At 44.8% G+C, this 22,583-nt stretch overlaps 1 protein-coding gene across 1 annotated transcript in view; it reads left to right on the top strand.

Moving 5' to 3' along the window:
* Positions 1 to 22,583, top strand: part of nt5c2a (5'-nucleotidase, cytosolic IIa) — a gene marked incomplete at its 3' end in the record, with an annotated part of 70,082 nt that overhangs the window by 17,297 nt on the left and 30,202 nt on the right. Inside the window, exons 3-12 of the mRNA XM_079280529.1 lie at positions 9,765 to 9,838; positions 11,223 to 11,340; positions 11,454 to 11,549; positions 12,226 to 12,317; positions 14,612 to 14,669; positions 15,087 to 15,180; positions 15,283 to 15,336; positions 15,461 to 15,544; positions 15,736 to 15,777; positions 16,020 to 16,127. Coding sequence (XP_079136655.1) covers positions 9,765 to 9,838; positions 11,223 to 11,340; positions 11,454 to 11,549; positions 12,226 to 12,317; positions 14,612 to 14,669; positions 15,087 to 15,180; positions 15,283 to 15,336; positions 15,461 to 15,544; positions 15,736 to 15,777; positions 16,020 to 16,127 — 820 coding nt within the window. The remainder of the gene's footprint in view (positions 1 to 9,764; positions 9,839 to 11,222; positions 11,341 to 11,453; positions 11,550 to 12,225; positions 12,318 to 14,611; positions 14,670 to 15,086; positions 15,181 to 15,282; positions 15,337 to 15,460; positions 15,545 to 15,735; positions 15,778 to 16,019; positions 16,128 to 22,583) is intronic.

The following is a 22,583-nucleotide window of genomic DNA, read 5'->3' as shown; positions in this document are numbered from 1 at the left end:
ACGAAGTGTAGTAAAACCAATGAAAAGAAATCAAATAAATCCAAGCAAACAGTCACAGTTAATACACGAATACAGCGGAGCTTCTCTCGTCCGCGAGGAGTTGCGTAATATCTCGATATCACGCGACAGTAATTTAAACAACAAAAACACGGGAATATCAACATATAAATGAATGGCCTGAATTAAACTTAAGTTAATTTAAGCTAAGCTATGCCCAAATGCCAAGAACCTTACTTGTAGATGCTTCGTTGCAACGTGGAAGTGTCCGTGGCAAAGCTGTCCGTTTTCCTCGTCGGGAAGGGGGACAGGGGGGGAGCTTGCGGGTCGGCGCGGCTTTGCAGCGGGCGCTGTGTGTCGCGCGGCGTTGAGCTGGCGCTGTTTCGGTCCGTCGTGGAATGGCTCTGGAGCAAACGCAGACGTGAACTATCCTCGCTGCAGGGAGGACAGTTTAACTTCGGCTGAGACGACGTGGTCCGTAGGTCTCCCGGTAATCATCGGTCAGGAGAGGAGCGAGGCTTCGTCGGGCTCCTCTGTGCCGGTTTGTGCACAAAATAAAAAGAAAGGCGGAGAACGGATCGCTGATGCGGGTTCGTCTCGCGGGCTGGTGGAGCCGTACTCAAAGTGGAACACTGTCGTTTCGTCCAGCAAAACGGCTCGTAACCTGTCAGGGTTTGATGAGGGTTTGAGGGGCTTCCTCGTGGCTTTCACGTGGCCGGCGTCGTGCTGGCGGGGAAAGCTGGATTCTCTGTGGCCTGGACGGGGGGGTCCGGGCGAAGAGAGCGGTTGTGTGCTCCCTGTTCGACGGAGGTCGAAGGGTAAAAGCTTTGAGTTGGGGGAAGCCGATAGTTTTATAGAACAGGGGTCGAACCACAGGGGTCCTGGGTTCTCTTGGCTCTCGGCCAATGAGATTGCCGCGGTTACCATGGTTATTTGGGGGGAGGGGGAATTCACACCTGAGTGTGAAATTTCACCCAGAGGAGGCTTGTTCTCATCAAACTACAAATCAGGATGAGACCTGTGCTTGAAACAGTGAAGGCCCGATTCTCTTTGTCCACAGCACATGTTTAAGCCATAGGCCAGAGCCCAACACCCCCGTACTCCGATCTCTCCACTGGCTCCCTGTAGCATCTAGGATACACTTTAAAATTCTCACCATCACTTACAGAGCACTTCACGGTCAGGCTCCGACTTATGTAGCTGATCTACTTCGCCCCCATTCACCCGCCCGCACTCTCAAGTCAAACGATCTAGGTCTTCTGTCAGTCCCACGCACACGATTTAAGAGCCGTGGTGACCGAGCCTTTGAGGCAGCGGCCCCGAAGCTCTAGAATGCTCTGCCTGCAACTCTGCGCCTCGCAGATACTGTGGATACTTTTAAACGCCAGCTCAAAACCCACCTGTTTAGGCTGGCGTTTGTGTAAAAGTAAACCCATGTCCTAGACCTGCTCTTAAAATATGTTTTACATTGTTATTTTATTTTTTATTATTTTTTATTTTTTATTTTTATCTGTGTAGATTATTTATTGACCCTAGGGTCACATTGTGTTTTTATGCTTTTAAATATCTGCTCTGTTAAGCACTTTGTGATACCACTGTCTGTGAAAAGCGCAATATAAATAAAATTCATTCATTCATTCATTCATTCATCTGTCCTGGGCCCACTGCTGTTCTCTTTATATATCAATGGTCTGCCATCAGCATGCCCTGACACCAACATCCAAATGCAGATGACACTGTGATTTACTTGCATGGTAGCAAAATGGGACAAGTGGTAAATGAACTCACTAACTCCATGGTTCATGTAACTGCATGGTTAAAGCAAAGCTGTTTGCAACTAAACGTATCCAAAACAGTGTGTATGTTTTTTACCAAAACAAACTCTGGTAGTGTAGAGCTGGATGTTTTTGTATCTGGGGAGAGGCTACGGGTTGTACCTGACTTCAAGTATCTCGGAGTACTTTTTGATTCCAAATTGTCATTCAAATCTCAGGTGAAAAAGGTCTGGAACCGGGTCAAATTGAATCTATCAAATTTCAGGTTCACACGAAACTACATGTCAACAGAGGCAGCTAAGACATACATGCTTGCTATGGTCGTTTCCCACATCACTTACCGTTTCACAACCTGGTCACAGGCTAGCGCCACGACTCTGAAACCACTACAGTCATTGTATAAACGAACACTCAAAATCCTTGATAAAAAATCTGTTATTTCTCATCATTGCCCTATACCAGGGGTCTTCAACTAAGATTCCAAAAGGTCCAGATTGAGAAAATCTCCTCGGGCAAAGGTCCGAAACATTACAATAATATTTAACCCGCGCTATTTAGTGCCATATATAAATATATTCAAGAAGCCTAGTAGTAGTAACAATGTCTCTGTGTAGTCAACAACTGTCAAATCAAATAAAGAAAGTACACATCAATTATATTTTAACACATTATTTTTCTCAGTTTTCTAATTTAACTGGATGGATTATAAATAATACATAAATAAATGTTCTTCTCATTTCAAGTAAAATAAGGGCTGGATTAAAGAATAACTGACATAACAGAAAGCTTTTGAAGAATTTGCATCTTAAAATTAAGTAATTCATTTTAGAAAAATTCATTTCACGGAATTGTCCTGCAGCTTTAAATTCAGTTCATTCAGGTGTGAAGTGATGTCAATCAAAAAGCCACAATATTATGTTTTTGAATTCTAAAAAGAGAAATCAGTGAGCATGGACTTTATCTGTGGTTATTAACACTTGTTTCAGCTCTATTCTCTCTGTAACATCATTGTTGGACAGTGAATTCATGTGTTGGGATTCTGATCATTTTGGGCTCTTAGGTTTATTTTCTGTCTTCATTTAGATGTGAGAGGGTACGTTTGCTCAAAAGAGTTGTGCTTTGTCTCGTAGTGCGCTTCATTTACCTCTTTTATCAATAGTTACGGTTTCTGAACATATGACACACTACCTGTGGGAAGAATTAACATATAAGAGTCTGTTCATTCTTGCTTATAAATTATATTCTCTCTGAACACGTTTCTCTTTTTAGAGAACGTCATGTGAGATAACCTCTCTGATCAGCGCAATTTTCCTGCTCTTGTTTCTATTTCCTCATTTCTATTTTCCTCATTTCTTCATTTACTTGCATAGTGAGTTTGATATTTTCACTTCATATTTTATCTTAATTCATGGAATAATTATTTTTCCTTAACTAAAAAAAAACAACCTCAGGCTCCACCAGCATGGAGCCATTTTGCATCAATTGTCAGCAATGTTGGCGGCGCGAGCAGTCGCAGCGGCCCCTCGCGGCCCCGGAAAAACAGTGTTTTCGTCTTTTTCGTCTTTTTCGTCTTTTTCGTCTAGTTTGTCTAGTCTGCCGCTGTGTTCGTCATGCCCGACGGACTTATATCGCAAAACACAACAATACAGCCGTGAGTTTCTTCTTGGAAAAAGTACAACTTTCTTCAACTTGGAAGCCAAACTCTCCGTGGATCTTAGCAGCCTGGGACTTCTCTGCTCCCCCCATTGTGTCAACCCCCACCCGGTAAGGAGACCGCGCAAGCGGTGCGAGAGGAAGCAAAAGCGGGGAAAGCGTGGAGGTATCCGGGCTAGGCTAACGGCTAGCCCACACAAGCCGGCAATTCCAACATTACTCATGGCAAATGTCCGTTCACTGGACAACAAGATGGACAATATACGGCTACTCAGAACCAAGCGTGAGGTGAGGGACTGCTGTGTTTACGTGTTCACGGAAACATGGCTCCACCACAACATCCCGGACTCCGCTATTCAACTGGACAAGCTAACATGCTACCGAGCAGACAGAGACATAGTTAGCGTGGGAAAGTCCCGCGGCGGCGGTGTGTGTGTTTACATCAGTGATGCTTGGTGTCGAGACGCTATTGTTGTTAACCAACACTGTTCCCCGCTGGTGGAGTTTATGGTTTTAAAGTGCCGCCCTTTTTACCTGCCGAGGGAGTTTTCAGCCATTCTACTGGTGGCTGTTTATATACCTCCGAGCCCCAACAACAAGGACAGAGAGGAGGCACTCAGTGAACTTTACAGAGCCATCAGTGAGCAACAGACAGCACACCCAGACGGCATTCTCATCGTTGCTGGAGACTTCAACCATGCTAACCTAAAAACTGTTCTGCCTAAAATATACCAGCATGTTGATTTTCCAACCAGGGAAAACAACAAATTAGACCTAGTCTACACATCGATCAAGGGAGCGTACAAGGCGTCCCCCCTCCCCCACATTGGCCTCTCCGACCACCTCACGGTCTTGCTGAAACCGGCCTACAGAGCAAGGGTAAAGGTTACCAAACCGGTTTCAAAACAGGTACGGGTGTGGCCAGAGGACAGTACAGCTGCACTTCAGGACTGCTTTGGTACCACAGACTGGGACATGTTCAAGCAGGCAGCCACCTACAACCATCACATTAACATTCAAGAATACACAGAGACAGTCACAGGTTACATCACCAAGTGCATTGATGATGTAACTACCACCAGAGCCATCACCATCCGAGCCAACCAGAAGCCATGGCTGACAGGGGAGGTCCGCACACTGCTCAAGGCTCGCGACACCGCCTTCAGAGCTGGAGACCCAGCTGGGCTGGGAGCAGCCAGGGCTGACCTGTGCCGTGGCATCAGGAAAGCTAAACGACTGTACACCAGGAAAATCACAGGACATTTCAAAGACAGCAGGGACTCACGGAGCCTGTGGCAGGGCATTAGGACCATAACGGACTACAAACTACCGCCACAGACCTGTGACAGTCACACCTCCCTGCTTAACAACCTCAATGGCTTCTTTGCACGCTTCGAAGCACAGAACAACACACCTGCGCAGAAAACCACCCCCCCCACCGACGACCAGGCTCTGTGCCTGTCCCCAGCCAGTGTGAGGAGCACACTGCTGAGGATTAATACCCGCAAGGCTGCGGGACCTGACAACATTCCTGGTCGTGTGCTGAGGGACTGCGCAGAGGAGCTCACGGATGTCCTCACCGACATCTTTAACACCTCCCTGAGCCAGGCTGTTGTTCCCACGTGCTTCAAGGAAACCACCATCATTCCTGTGCCGAAGAAGTCATCTCCAGCCTGCTTCAACGACTACCGCCCCGTCGCATTGACTTCTACCATCATGAAGTGTTTCGAAAGGCTGGTCATGAAGCAGATCAAATCCACCCTTCCTCCCTCCCTGGACCCGTTTCAGTTTGCTTACCGAACTAAACGGTCCACAGAGGATGCAATCTCCTCCGCTCTACACCCAGCCCTCACACACCTGGACACTAAGAACTCCTACGTCAGAATGCTGTTCATAGATTTCAGCTCAGCATTCAATACAATCATCCCCCAGCAGCTTGTGTGTAAACTTACAGACCTGGGCCTCAGCCCCTCTCTCTGCAACTGGTTGTTGGACTTCCTCACAGAGAGACCACAAGCTGTTCGGGTCAACAACAACACTTCGAACACACTAACACTGAGTACGGGGGCCCCCCAAGGTTGTGTGCTCAGCCCCCTTCTCTTCACCCTGCTGACCCATGACTGTAAACCCAACTACAGCTCCAACCACATCGTGAAGTTCGCTGACGACACTACCGTGGTAGGTCTCATCAGCCACAACGATGAGACTAACTACAGGAAGGAAGTGAACCAGCTGGTCCGTTGGTGCCAAAATAACAATCTCTTCCTCAATGTGGGGAAAACAAAGGAGATTGTTGTTGACTTCAGGAGAACCCACTCCCAACCCCCCCTCCCTCTGACCATCAATGGTGCTGCTGTGGAACAGGTGAGCAGCACCAAATTCCTGGGTGTGACAATCACAGATGACCTCACCTGGAACAGCAACACCACTGCACTGGCAAAGAAGGCCCAGCAACGCCTGTACTTCATCAGGAAGCTCAAGCGAGCAGGAGCCCCCCCCCCCATCATGCTCTCATTCTACCGAGGCGCCACTGAGAGCATCCTCAGCAGCTGCATCACGCTGTGGTTCGGAAGCTGCACGGCCTCCAACCGCAAGAGCCTGCAGCGCATTGTGAACTCTGCCCAGAGGATCATCGGAGTCTCACTCCCTACACTACAGGACATTTACAACACCCGCCTCACCCGCAAAGCACTCGGCATTGCGGGTGACCCCACCCACCCCTCCAACAGCCTCTTCAGCCTCCTGCCTTCAGGGAGAAGGTTCCGCAGTCTCCGTTCGAGCTCTACCCGGCTGAGGAACAGCTTCTTCCACCAGGCGGTCAGGATGCTGAACTCTCTCCCTCCCTCTCTCCTCTCGCTCCCCCTCTCTCCCCCCCTGCCATCTCTCCCCTGACCTCTCTACCCTCCCCCTCACCCACCTTTCCCCACTGCCTCAAATGGAACATACCAGGACATCTACTCCCCCTCACACCCCTTCCCTCATCCAGCACCAGTCACTTTTTCTATTTATTTATTTTAATTTTTTATTCTCTGCTGCTACGAACAAATACCCCCCTCACACACCCTTCCCTCATCCAGCACCAGTCACTTTTTATTCTCTGCTGCTACTTGTTAATCCTTTATCTAGGCCCTTATGTTCTTAACTTTATTCTATTTTATTCTATTATATGTTATATGTTCATGTCTATATTACACTGTGGGACTGCGAGAAACGGCATTTCGAATTTTCTGTATGCATAACACATGTGGAAACTTTGACAATAAAGTGAACTTTGAACTTTGAACTTTGAATTGTGTTTCATTTAGTGCACGTTTGTGTGCATTGTGACCTCATGATCATGTAGGCTTGTTGTCAAACTAGGCTAAGGCTCCTCGTGTTAGCTGTCTATGGGTGAGCTTGGGGGTGTTCATGTTTATAATCACGTTTGCTTACCCGTCGTTCTTTGAACTCTTTGTAAAGTTGGGGGTGTCTGTCTGAAAGGTGCTTTGCCGTGTTAGACGTGTTGCCTCACTTTGTCTGTGTGGCTCTGAAACACGTTTTGCAGACGGGTCTCTGTAGGTCAGTGGGCTTTCCTTCACTGTCTGCAATATAGCCAAAGTACTTCCAGATGATACTTCTGGCATCTTGTTTTCCAACAACCCGAGGACAGTCGGTAAAAGCTCCTGCATGTCTCCCCTGTGATCACTCGCTGTGAGTGCGCGCGCTGCCTGTTGCTGTGAGCGCGCTGGGCAGCCCCGCCCCCTTGCATGCCTGCAGGCAGCATGACAGGGAGCAGAGCAGCGCGTGCGCTCTGATCACGCGCTATTTTAATAAAGTATCGACACTAAAAATATGCAAAATCGTATCGTTTTTAACGTACAGGTACCGCGGTACCTTTTTAGTATCGATAACAACGTGCAACCCTACCGGTTAAAGTACAAACTCGCTGCCTAATATATGTGTGATTCCGAAATATCGATTTTAGGTCCTGGGTCCGGATCCGGACAGCGGTCCGCCAGTTAGAGACCCCTGCCCTATACTAACAAAATATAACTTGTTTAGTTGGGATAACATGAGAATGTCTGTCTCATGTACAAGATTATACATGGCTTGACCTCTCCTCCGCTCAAACAATTTGTGATCACAAGAACAACTGGTTATCGGCTCACAAGAGGAGCAGCAAGAGGGGATCACATTATCCCACTCAGGAAAAGTGCTTTCAGTCATTCTGCATGTTCAGTACAAGCTGCACTACAATGGAACTCCATCCCAGTGACCATTAGAGAACTAGACACATACAGGTCATTTAAATCTCACTTACAGAAATGGTTAGTTAGTACTCAGCTCTGTCAGCACGAGATTGTAACTCTTTCTCTGTCTGTGTTGAACTTCCCTCGATCTGTCTGTTGTCACCTTTCTGTCTTTCTTTGAAATGCCGGTCGACCGTCATCTACCTGCATGCATGTCTTTTATTGTTGTTTAGCTGTGTCTGAGTGATTTATGTATTTCACATACTCTGTATGCTTTTATGTTTTGTGCCTCTGACGTGGATGTTTTTTAGTGTCTAAACAACTACAGCATAATACTGTTTTTAGTCCATGTTTCTATTTTAACAGAGTTATTCTCACTTTTTTCATTGTTTGTCCACGCATTGTTCAGTGTTAAGTGTTAATCTTACATTGTTTTTAGGTGTATTGTGTAAAATCTGCCTTTGGGACTACAGATGAAAAATAGCCTTTTGGCTAACTCTGGCACATTTGCAGAAATGTTTTATTAATGTGCACTGTCCCGCTCAAATAAACCAATAAATAAAATAAAAAAATAGATGAAAGCAGCACGGCCTGGGTTTTAGACGCAACATGTGAACGGCCCCGTAGACCGATTCTTCCCTGACAAAGACACCAGAGCTCAGTGGTAATACGACATGTATTCTCTATTAGAAAGCTTTCCAAGGGATCTGGCTCAAAACCATCCTGCCATGAGGTATGCCATCCTTCTGTTGACTAAATGACTCTTGTGTTGTGATGTCCATGATGTGAGTTGACCCTTCATCCAGTTCTCATGGGAGTGCTTCCACACGGACACTGATGCGTGGTATCCGGGTGTCTGGCTGTGGAGACAGCAGGTGGTGGTCATTGTGATCTGTCAGTGTGAGCTCCTTCTGTTGCATTTCCATCTGCTCCTGCATCTTTCCTTTTAGTCCTCATCTGTTACTGTCAACCTGACGTCATCTCTCACACCATCTGAATGGAAACTCAAGGACCGTGTGCAGTCTGAGTAGAGTCACAGATGACATGTAATCTGTATTTCTGCGTCAGCAGTCAGAGATGTGAGACGAGTGTACGAGGCTGATTGTTGTGAGCTGCTGTGGATGTGTTACTGCCGAGCAGTAATTGCACATGAGTTGTTATTTTAGCACGTCTGTAGGTTGGCTAATATGCTCGAATGTATTAAACGTCATTTTGTAATCTTATTTCCGTTTGTAGAGGTCCGATTACTTTGCTTAGATTCCCTAGCTTTGTCATCCTTTACGCGTCAATTTTTTGATGAAGTTTTAATTTTACAGTTGATCAGTTAATCCCAAACATTTGTTGGGAAATGTATGCTTACATATTTGGAGCTGTGAGGCTGGCTGTGTGAGATTGGCCAGTCGGTACAAAAAGCACATGTCGACAGTGTTTTTGTAATTACACACAGGTCCACACTGCATGTTGAAGCATGGGGTATGGCAGGAACAGGTTTGGTTATTATTATATTAATAAGATTATGAACATGGATTCATGATAATGATGATCAGGGACCAATAACAAAAATCAATAATATTTAAACATCTATTATACATCTACACGCAGCTACAGTACTAAACCTAAAAGCAACAAACAAGCAAGTGAGGAGGTGTGTGTGTGTGTGTTCATCAGGATAGAATGGGAAAGCTCTCAAAGCAAGGCACAGGGATCCTCACCTCCGCAGTGAAGTACAGTAACTGTAACTTCATCACACAGGAGCCCGACTAGCGAACTCCGTTCCCATTTGAAGGGGAAGCAGAAGGCGGTTGACAGGCGTAGAGGTTTTTACATCAGATGCACTGGTCACTACATTAGGTAGGGTTGCATGTGTGTTGGTGTTGTGGTTGTGACTCATGCTAGTTCACTATGTCTGCCCTGCATCAAAAGCTGAGCTGCAGAAAGTGTTGCTGCTCTTCAGTAGTTTCCCTGTAACTCTAAAATGTTCCACCAGACTGATTGTCTGCTGCTCTCCATGAATTAGACGTTTGCTGGAGGAATCCGTGGCAGTGTCACATTTCATTGAAACAGCCGGCTGGCATGCATTGATTGACTGCTCATTGTTCTCCCCTTCCAGAGTGTTTGTCAACCGAAGCTTGGCCATGGAGAAGATCAAGTGTTTTGGTTTTGATATGGATTACACTCTGGCAGGTAAGTGCAGTCTGAGTTCCATGTTTATTTCATTTATGTTTCACTGCGTCTGTCTGTCCTGAGCTTTATGTGTTTATACGACACACTATTGTAACATAGTATCGCTGTACACGTTGTCCTGATCGGATCGTCCTTCTTGCTCTTTGCGGCTATCAATTATTTGAACACTTTATAAAGATCAGGCTTTGTCTGACTCTGTCCCAATAGCAGAGACCAATCCTTGAAGCGCCCTGAATACAGAATAGTGGGTCCTTGAGGGCAGGCACAGTCCTCTGGCAGTCTCACTGCAGCACCCACTGTAACCCAAGCTGCTCCTGTCCAACCGTGTGTAAAGATATATTCTGACCTGGAGGCATTGACATGTGACACCACAATAACAGGAGGGGACCGTTGGAGCGAGGGTTACAGCCATATGCTCTGTCTTGTGGCCTGTGCTTGTGCACAGCTTTGATACATCTGATACATGAGTCAGCTGCATTCATGAGCTCAGGAATGATTAGCAAAGCCATTTCTCCACAATCTCCACCATGTCTTTGAATGTAACACCCTGTCTGGCTTTAAAGAGTTTGCAGCTACAACCAGTGGCTGCATTAAACATTCTCGTTGTCTGTCATTCAATGTTTGTATTATAATGAGACGGAGGCTGAAGATATATGTGAAGGTGGAGTCTGTGATTCTAATGTCCTCGCGGTCCACTAGCTGTTGGGTCAGCGTGAGTAATGATAATAGATCTGGTGTTCATACAGTTTTGCTTTTGAATTTTGTAATATAATTTGAGTTTTCAACTGACACACAGGTCTTTTTATATCATTAATATACAGAACAAGCTTCTAAATTGTGTATCTATAAGGGAATGGAGAGAAACGTCATCGATCGAGCAGAACAATTCTGTTTTTCCGTATTTGCCTCGGACAGACGACTTTTCAAGACAGTTTTTATTTAGTTCTGAAGGCTGAGCGCTCTGCTGCCACACTGAGACTGGACTCACCACATTCTGTGAACGTGGGATTTCCCGATCCTGCGAGCACTCGCTTCACTGGGAGGAAATCCCACAGCATAGGCGCTGGTGCTGGTCGTGGTCACAGGCGCTCCAAGGCCTCCAGTCCGTCAAAGTGACAGACGGCCTTCAGTTTTTTTCCGTCATTGTCAAAAGAATTCCGCCATGAACGGAAAATATTCGGTTAACGCGACCTCTGGTTACAACTGCAGTTCCAAACTTACCTGACAGTCGTAAATGGTTGATTTGTTTGAGAGGAGATGTATATGGGAGACGTTTCTGCATGATGCAGATGAACGAACCCTCTGTGTGGCGTTATTGTACGATCACTGTGTTCTTTGGTGCGCCGCCTTCATCAGAAGCCTGTCTCCCTCTCTGTCTGTCCAGTGTATAAATCTCCTGAGTACGAGTCGATGGGCTTCGACTTGACGGTGGAGCGTCTGGTGTCCATTGGTTATCCACAAGAGCTGCTCAACTTTGTCTACGACCCCTCCTTCCCCACCAGGCTGGTCCACTTAGCCCTGCTTCTTTTGTTTGAATACCAGTGCACACATCCTCACTCTCAGGTGTGCTTTGTGCTCTCTGTCTCTGACACTCACCTGTCTTCATTCTTCTCAGAGGTCTGGTGTTTGACACAATGTATGGCAACCTGCTCAAAGTGGATGCGTACGGGAACATCCTGGTGTGTGTGCACGGATTCAACTTCGTGAAGGGGTGAGGTCCACCACTCTAGCTCAGTATCAAAAAAATGTAAATCTAAAGTCATGCTAAGCTTGTTAGTGATGCTAACAGGCTGATGTTCAGCAGGTATACTATTGATACCATGTTTATCATCTTAGTTGAGCTGAACAGCCATGAACACAAAGTACAGCTGAGGGGAATGTAATTAGTTCTACAGGTATTTGGTCATAAACCAAAGAATTGGACAAATTCTTTTTTTGACCTGTTGGTAATACATTTAATAGATGAGCTGATATTTCACTTAAAAACCACAATTGTCAAAAAGAGAATCCCCAAAGTTGTTCGGAGTAATCATTTGGGCTCCATGAATTTCTGCAGAAAATGTGCCGATCAGTCCAGTAGATGTTGAGATCTTTCACGGAGTAAATGTAAATGTTCCATCTATTGGTGTCAGAGGATGATTAAAGTCAATGGGATTCATCCTCTGGGCACCGTGAATGTCTGTACCAGATTTCATGGCAATCTATCCGGTAGTGTTTGAGGTACTCCAGTCAGGAGTACCTCAGTAACCACTGATGGCACTGCAGAGTAGTAATAAGACACTTCTGACCACTGCATAGGGGATACTGAAGATGCACTGTAGTTTGAATAATGAACCGGTATAACTGATGTTTCCTGGTTTGTTTCCCTCCTGGCTCACTCTGCAAAGACCTGACATCAGAGACATGTACCCCAACAAGTTTATTCAGCGTGGAGACACGGAGCGCTTCTACATCCTCAACACACTCTTCAACCTGCCCGGTAAGAAAACACATCAACACGCCACAGCTTTTGGTCATCTTAGAATGAAATTGAATTATTAATGTATTAGAACACGATATGGCTTTTAAGGTGTTTGATGTATATGACGTGAATCAGCTGAGCATTGTTACCAGCAGGCTTCAGGCTACTTGTATGACTGGCCTGTGATAATTAGTCTGAATAATCAATGCATCATTAGGCTCTAGTCACTACATTGGTGTTGTTGGTATTGACTGACGATGTTCGTACTCTGTTATTTGAGTTGTGCAATGTCTGTGTGAACGGGTACTAAAAAGCCAGAGTTCTATCCCTCCAGTTTCAATGGACAGAGTTCAACACTGTTACCTGTTGCTTATGCTGCGTTTATGTGAAATGGGCGTCATTGTAACTACAGGTTTCTGTAGCACGGTCCAGCTCTACAGGAGAGCAAACAGGTTTAAAAGTAAACCCAGTGAAAATGTTTTTGAAAGGCTCAATGCCAACAGATATATGGATTCAAGCTGAATATTTTGTTTGATATCTTGCGAATTTTGGAAATGATTAAATCTCTCTTTTTCAATACATTTTGACTTTTTGACTTGAGTTATTGAAATGTTTGGATCATAAGAGTCTGTAACCATTCTATAAGTGGAACTACTTCTACAAATAGTATGATATTCACAACCAAGCAGGTAGAGTAGACCCCGTGAGATACGGTCTGAAGTCAAGGAGACCGCTGAGGAACAAGAAGGTCAAGCGCTCATCCCTATCAATTGTTTTTCAGCGAATAATTTGTTATAATTTGTCAGGTCACAGAACATCACCCATTATGAAAGTACATTTGAATCTTCTTTGTTAATGGTTAATGTTCAGTTAGAGGGTAAATAATACTCATCTGGGGTACGATCCCTCTGCACAAAACAAAGCCAACTATGTTGTCTCGTCTTTACTCGTATGGGCTTAAAGACATTTCACCCTCATTTCTTTTGTCTGTGTTTGTTGTTACCATTTAGTCATAAAATAAAGGGATGTCAATGAATACTTATTGTCAGAATGCCTGTTGACAGAATGAACAGTGTATTGAGGGAGTGCAGTTAGTGGCAGTGTGGGCTCTAAGGTAGCTTGGACAGCTTGGCTTTGCCAAGGCTCGGCTATCGCTGATGGATATATGAACATTTGCAGACTACACAGTACAACGGTCTTCGCTCTGTAGACTATGAAAGCATCTTAAGTAAAGTCTGCCCACGTGTCATCACTGCCCACTCGGGTGAACAAAAACAAATATGCAGAACAGCTGTAGGATCTTAGTTCCTATTTCATGACACAAAAAGTGAGGAATTTAATTGTAGTTTCAATTTAATACTAGCTTGAAAACCCCTGACTTTAAAAAGAGAATGTGTTCTCTGGAAGAGCATTTGTGAGGATATTGCGGTATCACGGTGATGCTGGATGCTGAACATCTGACTGAACTGCTGTCTTACATGTGTAAAGAAGTGAAGTAGTAGGAATAGTTGGAAACGTGGGAATGGGTTTAATTCGGGTGAATGTGATTGAAAAGTTGAATTACACCATTCATTTATAAAAGATTTAAAATATTTTAGGATTCTTTTGAAGAGCTGATGCTAGAATGTATTGCTGGCTGTCATCGGTGTGAAGTAGGAGTAGTAAAGTAGGACTGAGTGTGAATGTCATTAGAAAGTTGAATAACAGGTATTTCATAAGAACAGCGTATCAAAGGAACAGCCAACCCGTGACATGACACATGCACTGTATCTGGCTGATATTCAATGATAGGCCTCATACTTGGCTTTCTGTGAACAGTTACTCCATGGGGCTTTTATTTTGAAGGGGTGGAGAGGCACAATATCACTGTTGAAACAACCAAAAGTTGAGGTCAGTTTGCCTCCACAGCTACGTTGTTTGAAAGAACACATATTTACCTTCATTTTAACTTCAAAACGATGTATGAAGAGTGAAACTTGTGGAGCTAGTTGAAGATCATTTCTAAGCTGCAGCGGTTCACTGTAACTGTTGATTCAGCAATCAAAGGTTGCCATGGGAATGGTAATTCCTAAGTGAATCCTGGGTTAGATAAGTCGTAGTATAAAGTTTAGCAGAGAGGCACATCTCATACCCCTGCTTCCCAGACTACACTGCTACTTCTATTGCTTCAATATTTAACATAGGTACACCGATGAAAGGAGAGGAACAGTGCTTCAACTGGAGCAACTGGCTCTGAACGGGGATGAACTGTCATGTTGTAAACATGTTCACCTTCAGTCTCACTGACTCTAGTCCCATTTCCTCTTGGTCAGAAACCTACCTCTTTGCTTGCCTGGTTGATTTCTTCAGTAACTGCTCCCGATACTCGAGGTACTGCACACTCGCATACACAACACTGTCTGTCTGGAGGAAACACGGAGCCCTTGGTCGTAGTTACTCTTGTCTTTTCAATGTGACCTTTCTGTGAATGCACCAGAACACAGCTGTGTCCACATATGTGTCCGCACGTGACACTTCAATGGAAACTGCCTGATCGAATAGTGATCGGATACAAGAAGCGGATAAACGCATCAAATTTCCTATGAATCCTTCACATAAATGCCCCATGTTATTTTGTTATTGAAAAGCTTTTATTTTGAAGTATCAAAAGCCCTGGCAGCATACAGACTTGTCAGTTCATGCGTCTCACGATCAATGACGAGCGTCACCACAGCCTTTATCGTGTTTGACTCTCAGGATTGCATGTCATGCAGGATCCGACGGTAACGCCTTTAACTGTCTCTGTAGTTGTGAGAACGGCTTCAAAGATGGCGACCTCTTCATGTCCTACAAGAGCGTGTTCCAGGATGTCAGAGACGGCGTGGACTGGGTCCATTTCAAGGTAGGATCATTTATTTTCCACAATGAAAGCGTCCAGCTGTCGGCCGGCATCTGTCGTCACATCCGGTCACAGCCATCAGTGCTCTGTTGTTTCTCCTCTCAGGGGTCCTTAAAAGAGAAGACTGTTGAAAACCTGGAGAAGTATGTGGTAAAGGATGTAAGTACTGCTTCTTTATAGTGACAACAAGTACTGTATTACTCTATCATGGTGAAACAAGGTAATGTAGCTCGTTCAGTCTGTTCTGCGTTGTTGATGTTGGTTCTGTTTCTCCTCCACCAAGTCAAAGCTTCCTCTCCTCCTCAGTCGCATGAACGAAGTAGCCAAAGTGTTTCTGGCCACCAACAGTGATTACAAATACACAGAGGTGAGAGGAAGGTCCAGTCAGACGCCTGCACTGTCACAATGTACCCATTCAGTTTCACTGCTGCATGAATGGTCATACAGTTCTAATGGGAGGGGACGTGAATGATGGAACAGAGTTTCCCTTTGTTCTGTATTGTTCTGGGCCAGCATGTTGAGACAAATCTAACAGAAAGCTCTCTCGTCTTCTTCCAGAAAATCATGACCTACCTGTTTGACTTTCCTCACGGCCCAAAGGTAACAATGAGTTTATAACATTTGTACCGTCAGGAATCTCAATCGATTTGAATCAAAGTGGAGCAGATGTGGTCTGATGATCCAAACAATGAGAAACAGCAGCTCTCAATTATCACCACTGAGATGAGGAGACGTGTTACTGTACAGCCAGGATTGACTTAAGAACCATTGTCCTCATAGATGGTGCGCGTGTGCGTGCGCGTGTGCGTGCGCGTGTGCGTGTGTGTGTGTGTTTATCACAGCCAGGTTCACCCCACCGGCCCTGGAAGTCCTACTTTGACCTGATCTTGGTGGACGCTCGCAAGCCTGTGTTCTTTGGAGAGGGAACAGTGCTGCGGCAAGTGGACACTGTGAGTGTGTACTACAGGAGCCTGCATGGACAAAATACCATACTGTACTAACACATTACTGAAATCAAATAATGATCGGATATATTTAGTGGGCAAAGCGGCGGTGTTAAAATGGCGGATGAACACATGTAAGTTGTTGTCAGTGAAAGCAGCCCCTTGTTGTTGCTGCCTACTCCTCCTCGCTGCACTATGAGTAGACTTCTTTCATTGCTTTATTGGATACATTTGTTGTTTCAAAGCTTTTTGTAGCAGAATCATGAAATGTTGCGCTTCCATCATCAGTAACTTAACCGACTCAGACAGCAGGTCTCAGCTGTGCTCCAACATGATGGAGACCTATGTTTGATTCGTAAGATTTATTGATAAAGAGCTTTATACAGACATTAGTCACAAAGTGCTGAACAGGGCAGAATTAGAGACATAAAAAACACAGTGTGACCATATAAGGGCAAAACATGGTTTAAAAGCAGGCCTAGGACATGAGTTTTTAGTCAAACGCCAGTCTAAACAGGTGTGTCTTGAGCTGATTCTGGAATGAATTCACAGAATCTGCAAAGCGTAGAGGTGCAGGCAGAGCATTCCACAACCTCGGTGCTACTGCCTCAACAGCTCGGTCACCACGGGTCTTAAGGCGCGTGCGTGGGTCACATACATAATTTAACATGTTTGACCTGAGAGCGCAGGCGGGTGAAGTAAAACAGCTACATATGTAAGAGTCTGACTGTGTAGTGCTCTGTGGGTGAGGATTGGGGCTGGGCGGTATGACCAAAAATCCATATCACGGTATTTTTTAAGACTACCGGTTTCACGGTATATCACAGTATTTTTTAAGACTCTACCGGTTTCACGGTATATCACAGTATTTTTTAAGACTCTACCGGTTTCACGGTATATCACGGCATTTTTTAAGACTACCGGTTTCACGGTATATCACGGTATTTTTTTCTGCCTTAATGCAGTGGCGGGCCGTGCATTTTATACCTGGGCCTTCACTGCTGTCCTGCAGCTGAAATACCACCTTATAACCACATGATGGTGCCACAGCTATTATTCGTTTTTAAGGCTATAACTATGTATGAGTCGTTTGAATAATGCTCGAGCGTTTAGAAAATGCAAAAAGCCTAAATTCAGGAAAATATAATGTTCTCAGCCTGTCTGGCTGTGGGATCCACCGTCATTCCTAAATGACAAACCACGACCCAAAGAGATTATCATAGGATTTTACTTTCACAACTTGAATGTTGAACATACTGCTCTGCAGAGTCTTTCCTCGTCTCAGTCTCCTCTGTCATGGTGTCTGGTACATCTTACTCTGGTCAGAATGTCCATATTTGATTGGCTGAGCTGCATCACGTGATGTGATTCACTACCCATCAGCCTCTGCTGGCTGTTAAGTTTAGTTTCACGATAGTCACGTGCTCGCCCACTGACCAATCACAGCACACTCTGCACCTCGTGGCAGAGCCTGTACATGGACACTGAGCGGCCCGCCACTGGCTTAATGCATTAATTAATTAACGCCGTAAACTAACACAAGAACGGCCGGTCAACCGGCGGTGAACAGCTGTTTGTGTGGCGTGTCACTTCCTGTTTCCTTCACCTCCGGTTTCCTTCACCTACTGCAGGGGTGTCCAAACTTTTTGCAAAGAGGGCCAAATTTGATAAAGTGAAGATGCCCGGGGGCCAATAGTTCCTTCTGACATTTTTGTAACCACAAAAGTTACACACTGTTATAAAACAATTTTTATTTTTCAAATGACAATGTCACCAAATATAAGCCACTCAGGCAGACGTGAACAACTCTAAAAACACAATTCTGCCTTTCATTCAGTCAGATAACATTGAACAAACTGTATAGAATACCTTCAATTTCCATGAGTAAAATATCTTTGCCTCATGAACATTTTAAACAGGAGTTATAAGTAATGCAAAGTGGTCTGTTATCATTAAACTTTAAAACAAGTGAATTTTGCCTTTGTCTTTTACAAGATCTTTCAGAAAGCAATAGTTTGTGTCACATCTACAGGTACATAACATCAACAGTTATAACACATATCTTATTCAAGAGTTTAATAACATAAGTGCCATAAGTCCAAGTACATTAGTGTGCTTTCGGCTTTTCACTGTTAATAGTGACCAATGTTACCGTTCAAAATACTCAATTTCAGATTGATCAAGGAACAGATAACACTAATGGGAAGGGTGATACTGAGATCTAGATTTAAGTAAAGAGGCCAGGTCTGGCTTGAGAGCAGTGGTTGAGATGCGTAAAATGTCACGCAAGTGGGAGTCACTCATCCTTGACCTCAATCGGTTCTTGTTAAAGTTCATGACTGAGAATGTTTGCTCACACAAATATGTGTAGCCGAATAAGCTCAGCATTTTCTTAGCGAATGACCGCATTTCTGGAAACCTGCTTTTGTCCAGCTGCCGGTAAAAGTCAACAAGAGAACACTGCTGGTGTTTTCCGCGGCACTCATCGTCACACTGCAGCTCAATGAGCTCCAGCTGCAGCTGTGGAGGAGCATCATTATGGTCCACGGAGAAGGGAGAAGAGAACAGCAACATGTCCTTTTCAATAACTGCAAAGTCCCGAAAGCGTTTGTTAAATTCCACAGAAAGAGATGCGATAGCTGTTGCGTAACTCTTCATTTGCGCACCGATGTTGTCCTGTGGGAAACTGCCAATGACCTCTTTCAAAGCTGGGAAGTGCACGGTGCAGGGCTCTGTTTGGGACAAGTGTCTTTGGAAAAGTTGCAGTTTGGTTCCAAAAGCCTTGATGTGAGCGTATAGCTGGCTCACCACTGCATCTTTTCCTTGAAGATTAACATTCAGCGCATTCAGATGCTTTGTTATGTCAACCAAAAAAGCCAGATTTGCCAGCCATACAGGATCGGACAGTTCTTCCATTGGTTGTCCCTTCTCACCCAAAAAATGTCCAATTTCCTCTTTGAGAGAGAAAAATCGCTGCAGTGCGGACCCCCGACTTAGCCACTCACATCGTTGTGATATATTACGTCACCGTATTCAGCCTGGATGTCACGCAAGAACTGCTGAAACTGTCGGTGGGTTAGAGCTTCAGAGCGAATAGAATTGATTGCCTTTGCCACTGGTTTCATAACATCGTCAAATTTGAGATGTTTGGCGCAGAGAGTCTGCTGGTGAATGATACAGTGAAGTTTGATGGCGTTACCTGCTTCTTCGCTGACTTTATTGCAGATCAATGTGGACAATCCACTTCGCTCACCAGCCATGGCAGGCGCACCATCGGCAATGATCCCAGAAACTTTACTCCACGGTAGTTTCATATCATCAACAGCTTCACAAACAGAAACGAATAAATCTGTTCCTCTGGTTTGCCCTTTAAGGCTTTTGAGGTCAAGCAGCTCCTCTGTCACGTTCATGTTGTCATCAACTCTTAAAAAAATAAGTAGTTGTGCAGTGTCAGATGCATCGGTGCTTTCATCGCAGGCTAATGAGAAATAATAAAAAAGCCCCTCCCCTGTCCCCCAGTTGTCTCTGAATATCTGACGATATGTCCTCAACTCTCCGTGCCACAGTGTTGCGTGCCAGGCAAACATTCATAAATTCTTGCTTCTTCTCGGGGCAAATGTTCTCCACCATTTTCATGACACAGTCTTTGATGAACGCACCTTCAGTAAAAGGTTTGCCATGTTTAGCTGTTAACATGGCCACTTCGTAGCTGGCTTTTGTTATGTTTTCCTTTGACTCAGAGGCCCGCGTGAAGAATCGCTGTTGTGATGCCAGAGCAGCTTGGAGTTGCTTCACTTTTTCAGCGCGGCCACTCCCTGTTAGCTTGTCGTACGTTGTAGCATGTTTAGTCTTGTAGTGTCTCTTTACGTTGAAATCCTTAAACAAGGCAACCACAAGGCAAATACCACACATATTACGGTAATCAGCGTTGCATATGTGTCTGACCTAAATGCCTTTTGTTGTTCAGTCTTTGTTCATCCTGCATCGCTCTTTTCTGTTCTTTAATGTAACGTTACTGGCGCAACAGAGCTGTTAGCTCCCAGCGGTTAGCAGACTGTTAGCAAGCTTTACCCAGCATGCAGTTCGGCGGAGAAATTTGATAAATGTACAATTATTAGTGCGACAAATTGTTTATCTGTCACAAACTGTTGTGTCGTGGTGTTTTGCCCTGTTAAAGAGCGTTAGCTGTGGGTTGTTAATTGTTGTTATAATAATTGTTATAAAGTAAACCATGAGTAGGGTTCCCACTCAATACAGGTAACACAACTAGCTCCGTCCTTAGCACTCCTAGCGGTGAACAATATATTTTGCTGCCTGTTGAAGAGCAACAGAAGTTGTTTCGGCTGTATGACGGGACCTGAAAAATTCATATCGTACGGGAAATTGAAACTGGTATACCGCCCAGCCCGAGTGAGGATGTTGAAGTGGATCCTAAATGCTACAGGGAGCCAGTGGACAGATCTGAGTACGGGGGTGATGGGAGACCGTCGATTTGTCCTGGTGAGTAATCTGGCGGCAGCGTTTTGGATGACCTGCAGACGGTTAAGAGCAGATACACTGAGTGATGAGAAACAAGTGTTACAGATTAGGAGTCTGGATTGTGTTCACGTGCTGTTCACAACTGTTGTGAAAAATATAGCTGTCTTTCACACTTAGAGCAGGTTTAAGAATGAAACAGAAAGCTCTCAGAGGCGTATAGTTATATCAAAGCAATAGATTTATTTATCAACAGAGTTATTCAGCCCAGCCATCAAACAAGCTTGGGTGCTAATGGTTGAACTTCGCAGAGATTCACCATGAGACACGCTTGAACACATCAGCGTGAACCTTAATATAGGGGGTCCACCCCTTGATACACATTGGTCAAAGTCAAAGATGCAGGCGTGGCACGTTTGTACGTTATGGCACCTGGGTGGAAGCCGTGGATGTCCATCCACCTTGGCCCCTCCCAGTAGGCGTTGGTTTCCATCAGTGTGAGTGAGATGTTGCATGCTACAAGACCTGAGAAAGAGTGTGTGAAGAAGCCGGGCTCAGCTGGGGCGTTGTCCCTCGCTTGAATCTGACTGTCCATTGTGTCTTCCTTATCTTCTCTAAAGATGGCGTCCTGTTTCTTGTGACGCAGTTAAATAAGTAACCTTCCTCCTGCTTCTCTCTGGCCCTGCTGTGTTGTGAGCACTGTATAAGTGGTTAATAGAGCTGCATAAGCTAATGGTTATTAAAACTACAAATATGCTAGTGATTAATTAAACTGTATATAAGCTAGTTGCTACTTAAAGCTGCATATAAACTAGCTGCTGATTAAGCTGTATATAAGCTAATTTTATCAACAAATCCCTCTCTTGACGTCTGAAGGACGTCACTTTCTTTACCTTTCTGCCCTGTTCACACGCTGGTGTCTTCCTCTGCCTCTCCTGACCCTACCAGGCTGTTCTGCTCTTCCCATACTGGGTAAGCTCCATAAGGAGGGGGTGGTGATGGTTCCTAGGAGAGGGCAGTGGTGATAAGACGGCCAACCAAAGAACGAATACAGGGTATTATACAACATCCACATGAGACCAGTATTGCAATGAACACACCCACTGACACTGCTATTGACAAGATCAGGTGCTTCCATTTTCCAAACATGTTTTCCATCCAATCTCCGAATGGATTGTTCACACCTGATGCTTCCTGCATTTCGTTTGACAGTGCCCTCAGACTATTCAGTGCTTTTGTGACTGAACCGTCCGGCGCAGTGTTGTTGGGGATGATAGTGCAACACAGGTCTCCAAACATTGAGCAAACACCTCCTTTTTCAGCAAGCAACATGTCCAAAGCCATTCTGTTTTGCACAGCAATCAAAGAAGTTGGGGCCAGCTGCTCAGCCAGACCCTCTATTGCATCCCTAGTATGATTAGCCAAACGAAGAACATTGTAATGCACATAATTGATACGATCAACATTTTTATTCACTGTTATCCATGGAATAATACTTGCGATACTCTCAAAACCTGCTGCAATTTGGTCTATCAATTTGTATTCATTAGGCACTCCTCTGGGCACTCCGATTGCATCTATGTAGGTTGGACCTCTGTCCAGACTGAACTCAGTTCCAGCTGTTCTTTTTGCTAAGATATGTCTGCGTCTGCGCTGGGTCAGGTTTTGTACTTTAAATATGGATGCCAGAGTCGTGCAATTTGGTGGAGTAGCCATTTTAGTCATATTTGTCATGCATGCGTATCCTGTTGGGTCAGATTCAGGATATAGTGGTGCTGGTTCGGTGAACCTAGCTGGTCTAGCTGCAGCACAAGCTATACAGCCACTCATTTTGTTTTTTATAGCATTATCAACAATTCAATTTAACCAAACATTGTCGTTTCCATGTCCTGTAGCTAATTGGATCACCTGTTGGTGGTTGCTGAAAAGTCAAATTACAAATTACAAAACAAATTATGCATTTTGCGTCAGATTACCTCGGACCTC

This window comes from Melanostigma gelatinosum (assembly GCF_949748355.1).
Source record: "Melanostigma gelatinosum genome assembly, chromosome: 12".
Taxonomy (NCBI): Eukaryota; Metazoa; Chordata; class Actinopteri; order Perciformes; family Zoarcidae; genus Melanostigma; species Melanostigma gelatinosum.
Note: the sequence above shows the minus strand (reverse complement) of the source record. Positions and strands in the feature narration are given on the sequence as shown.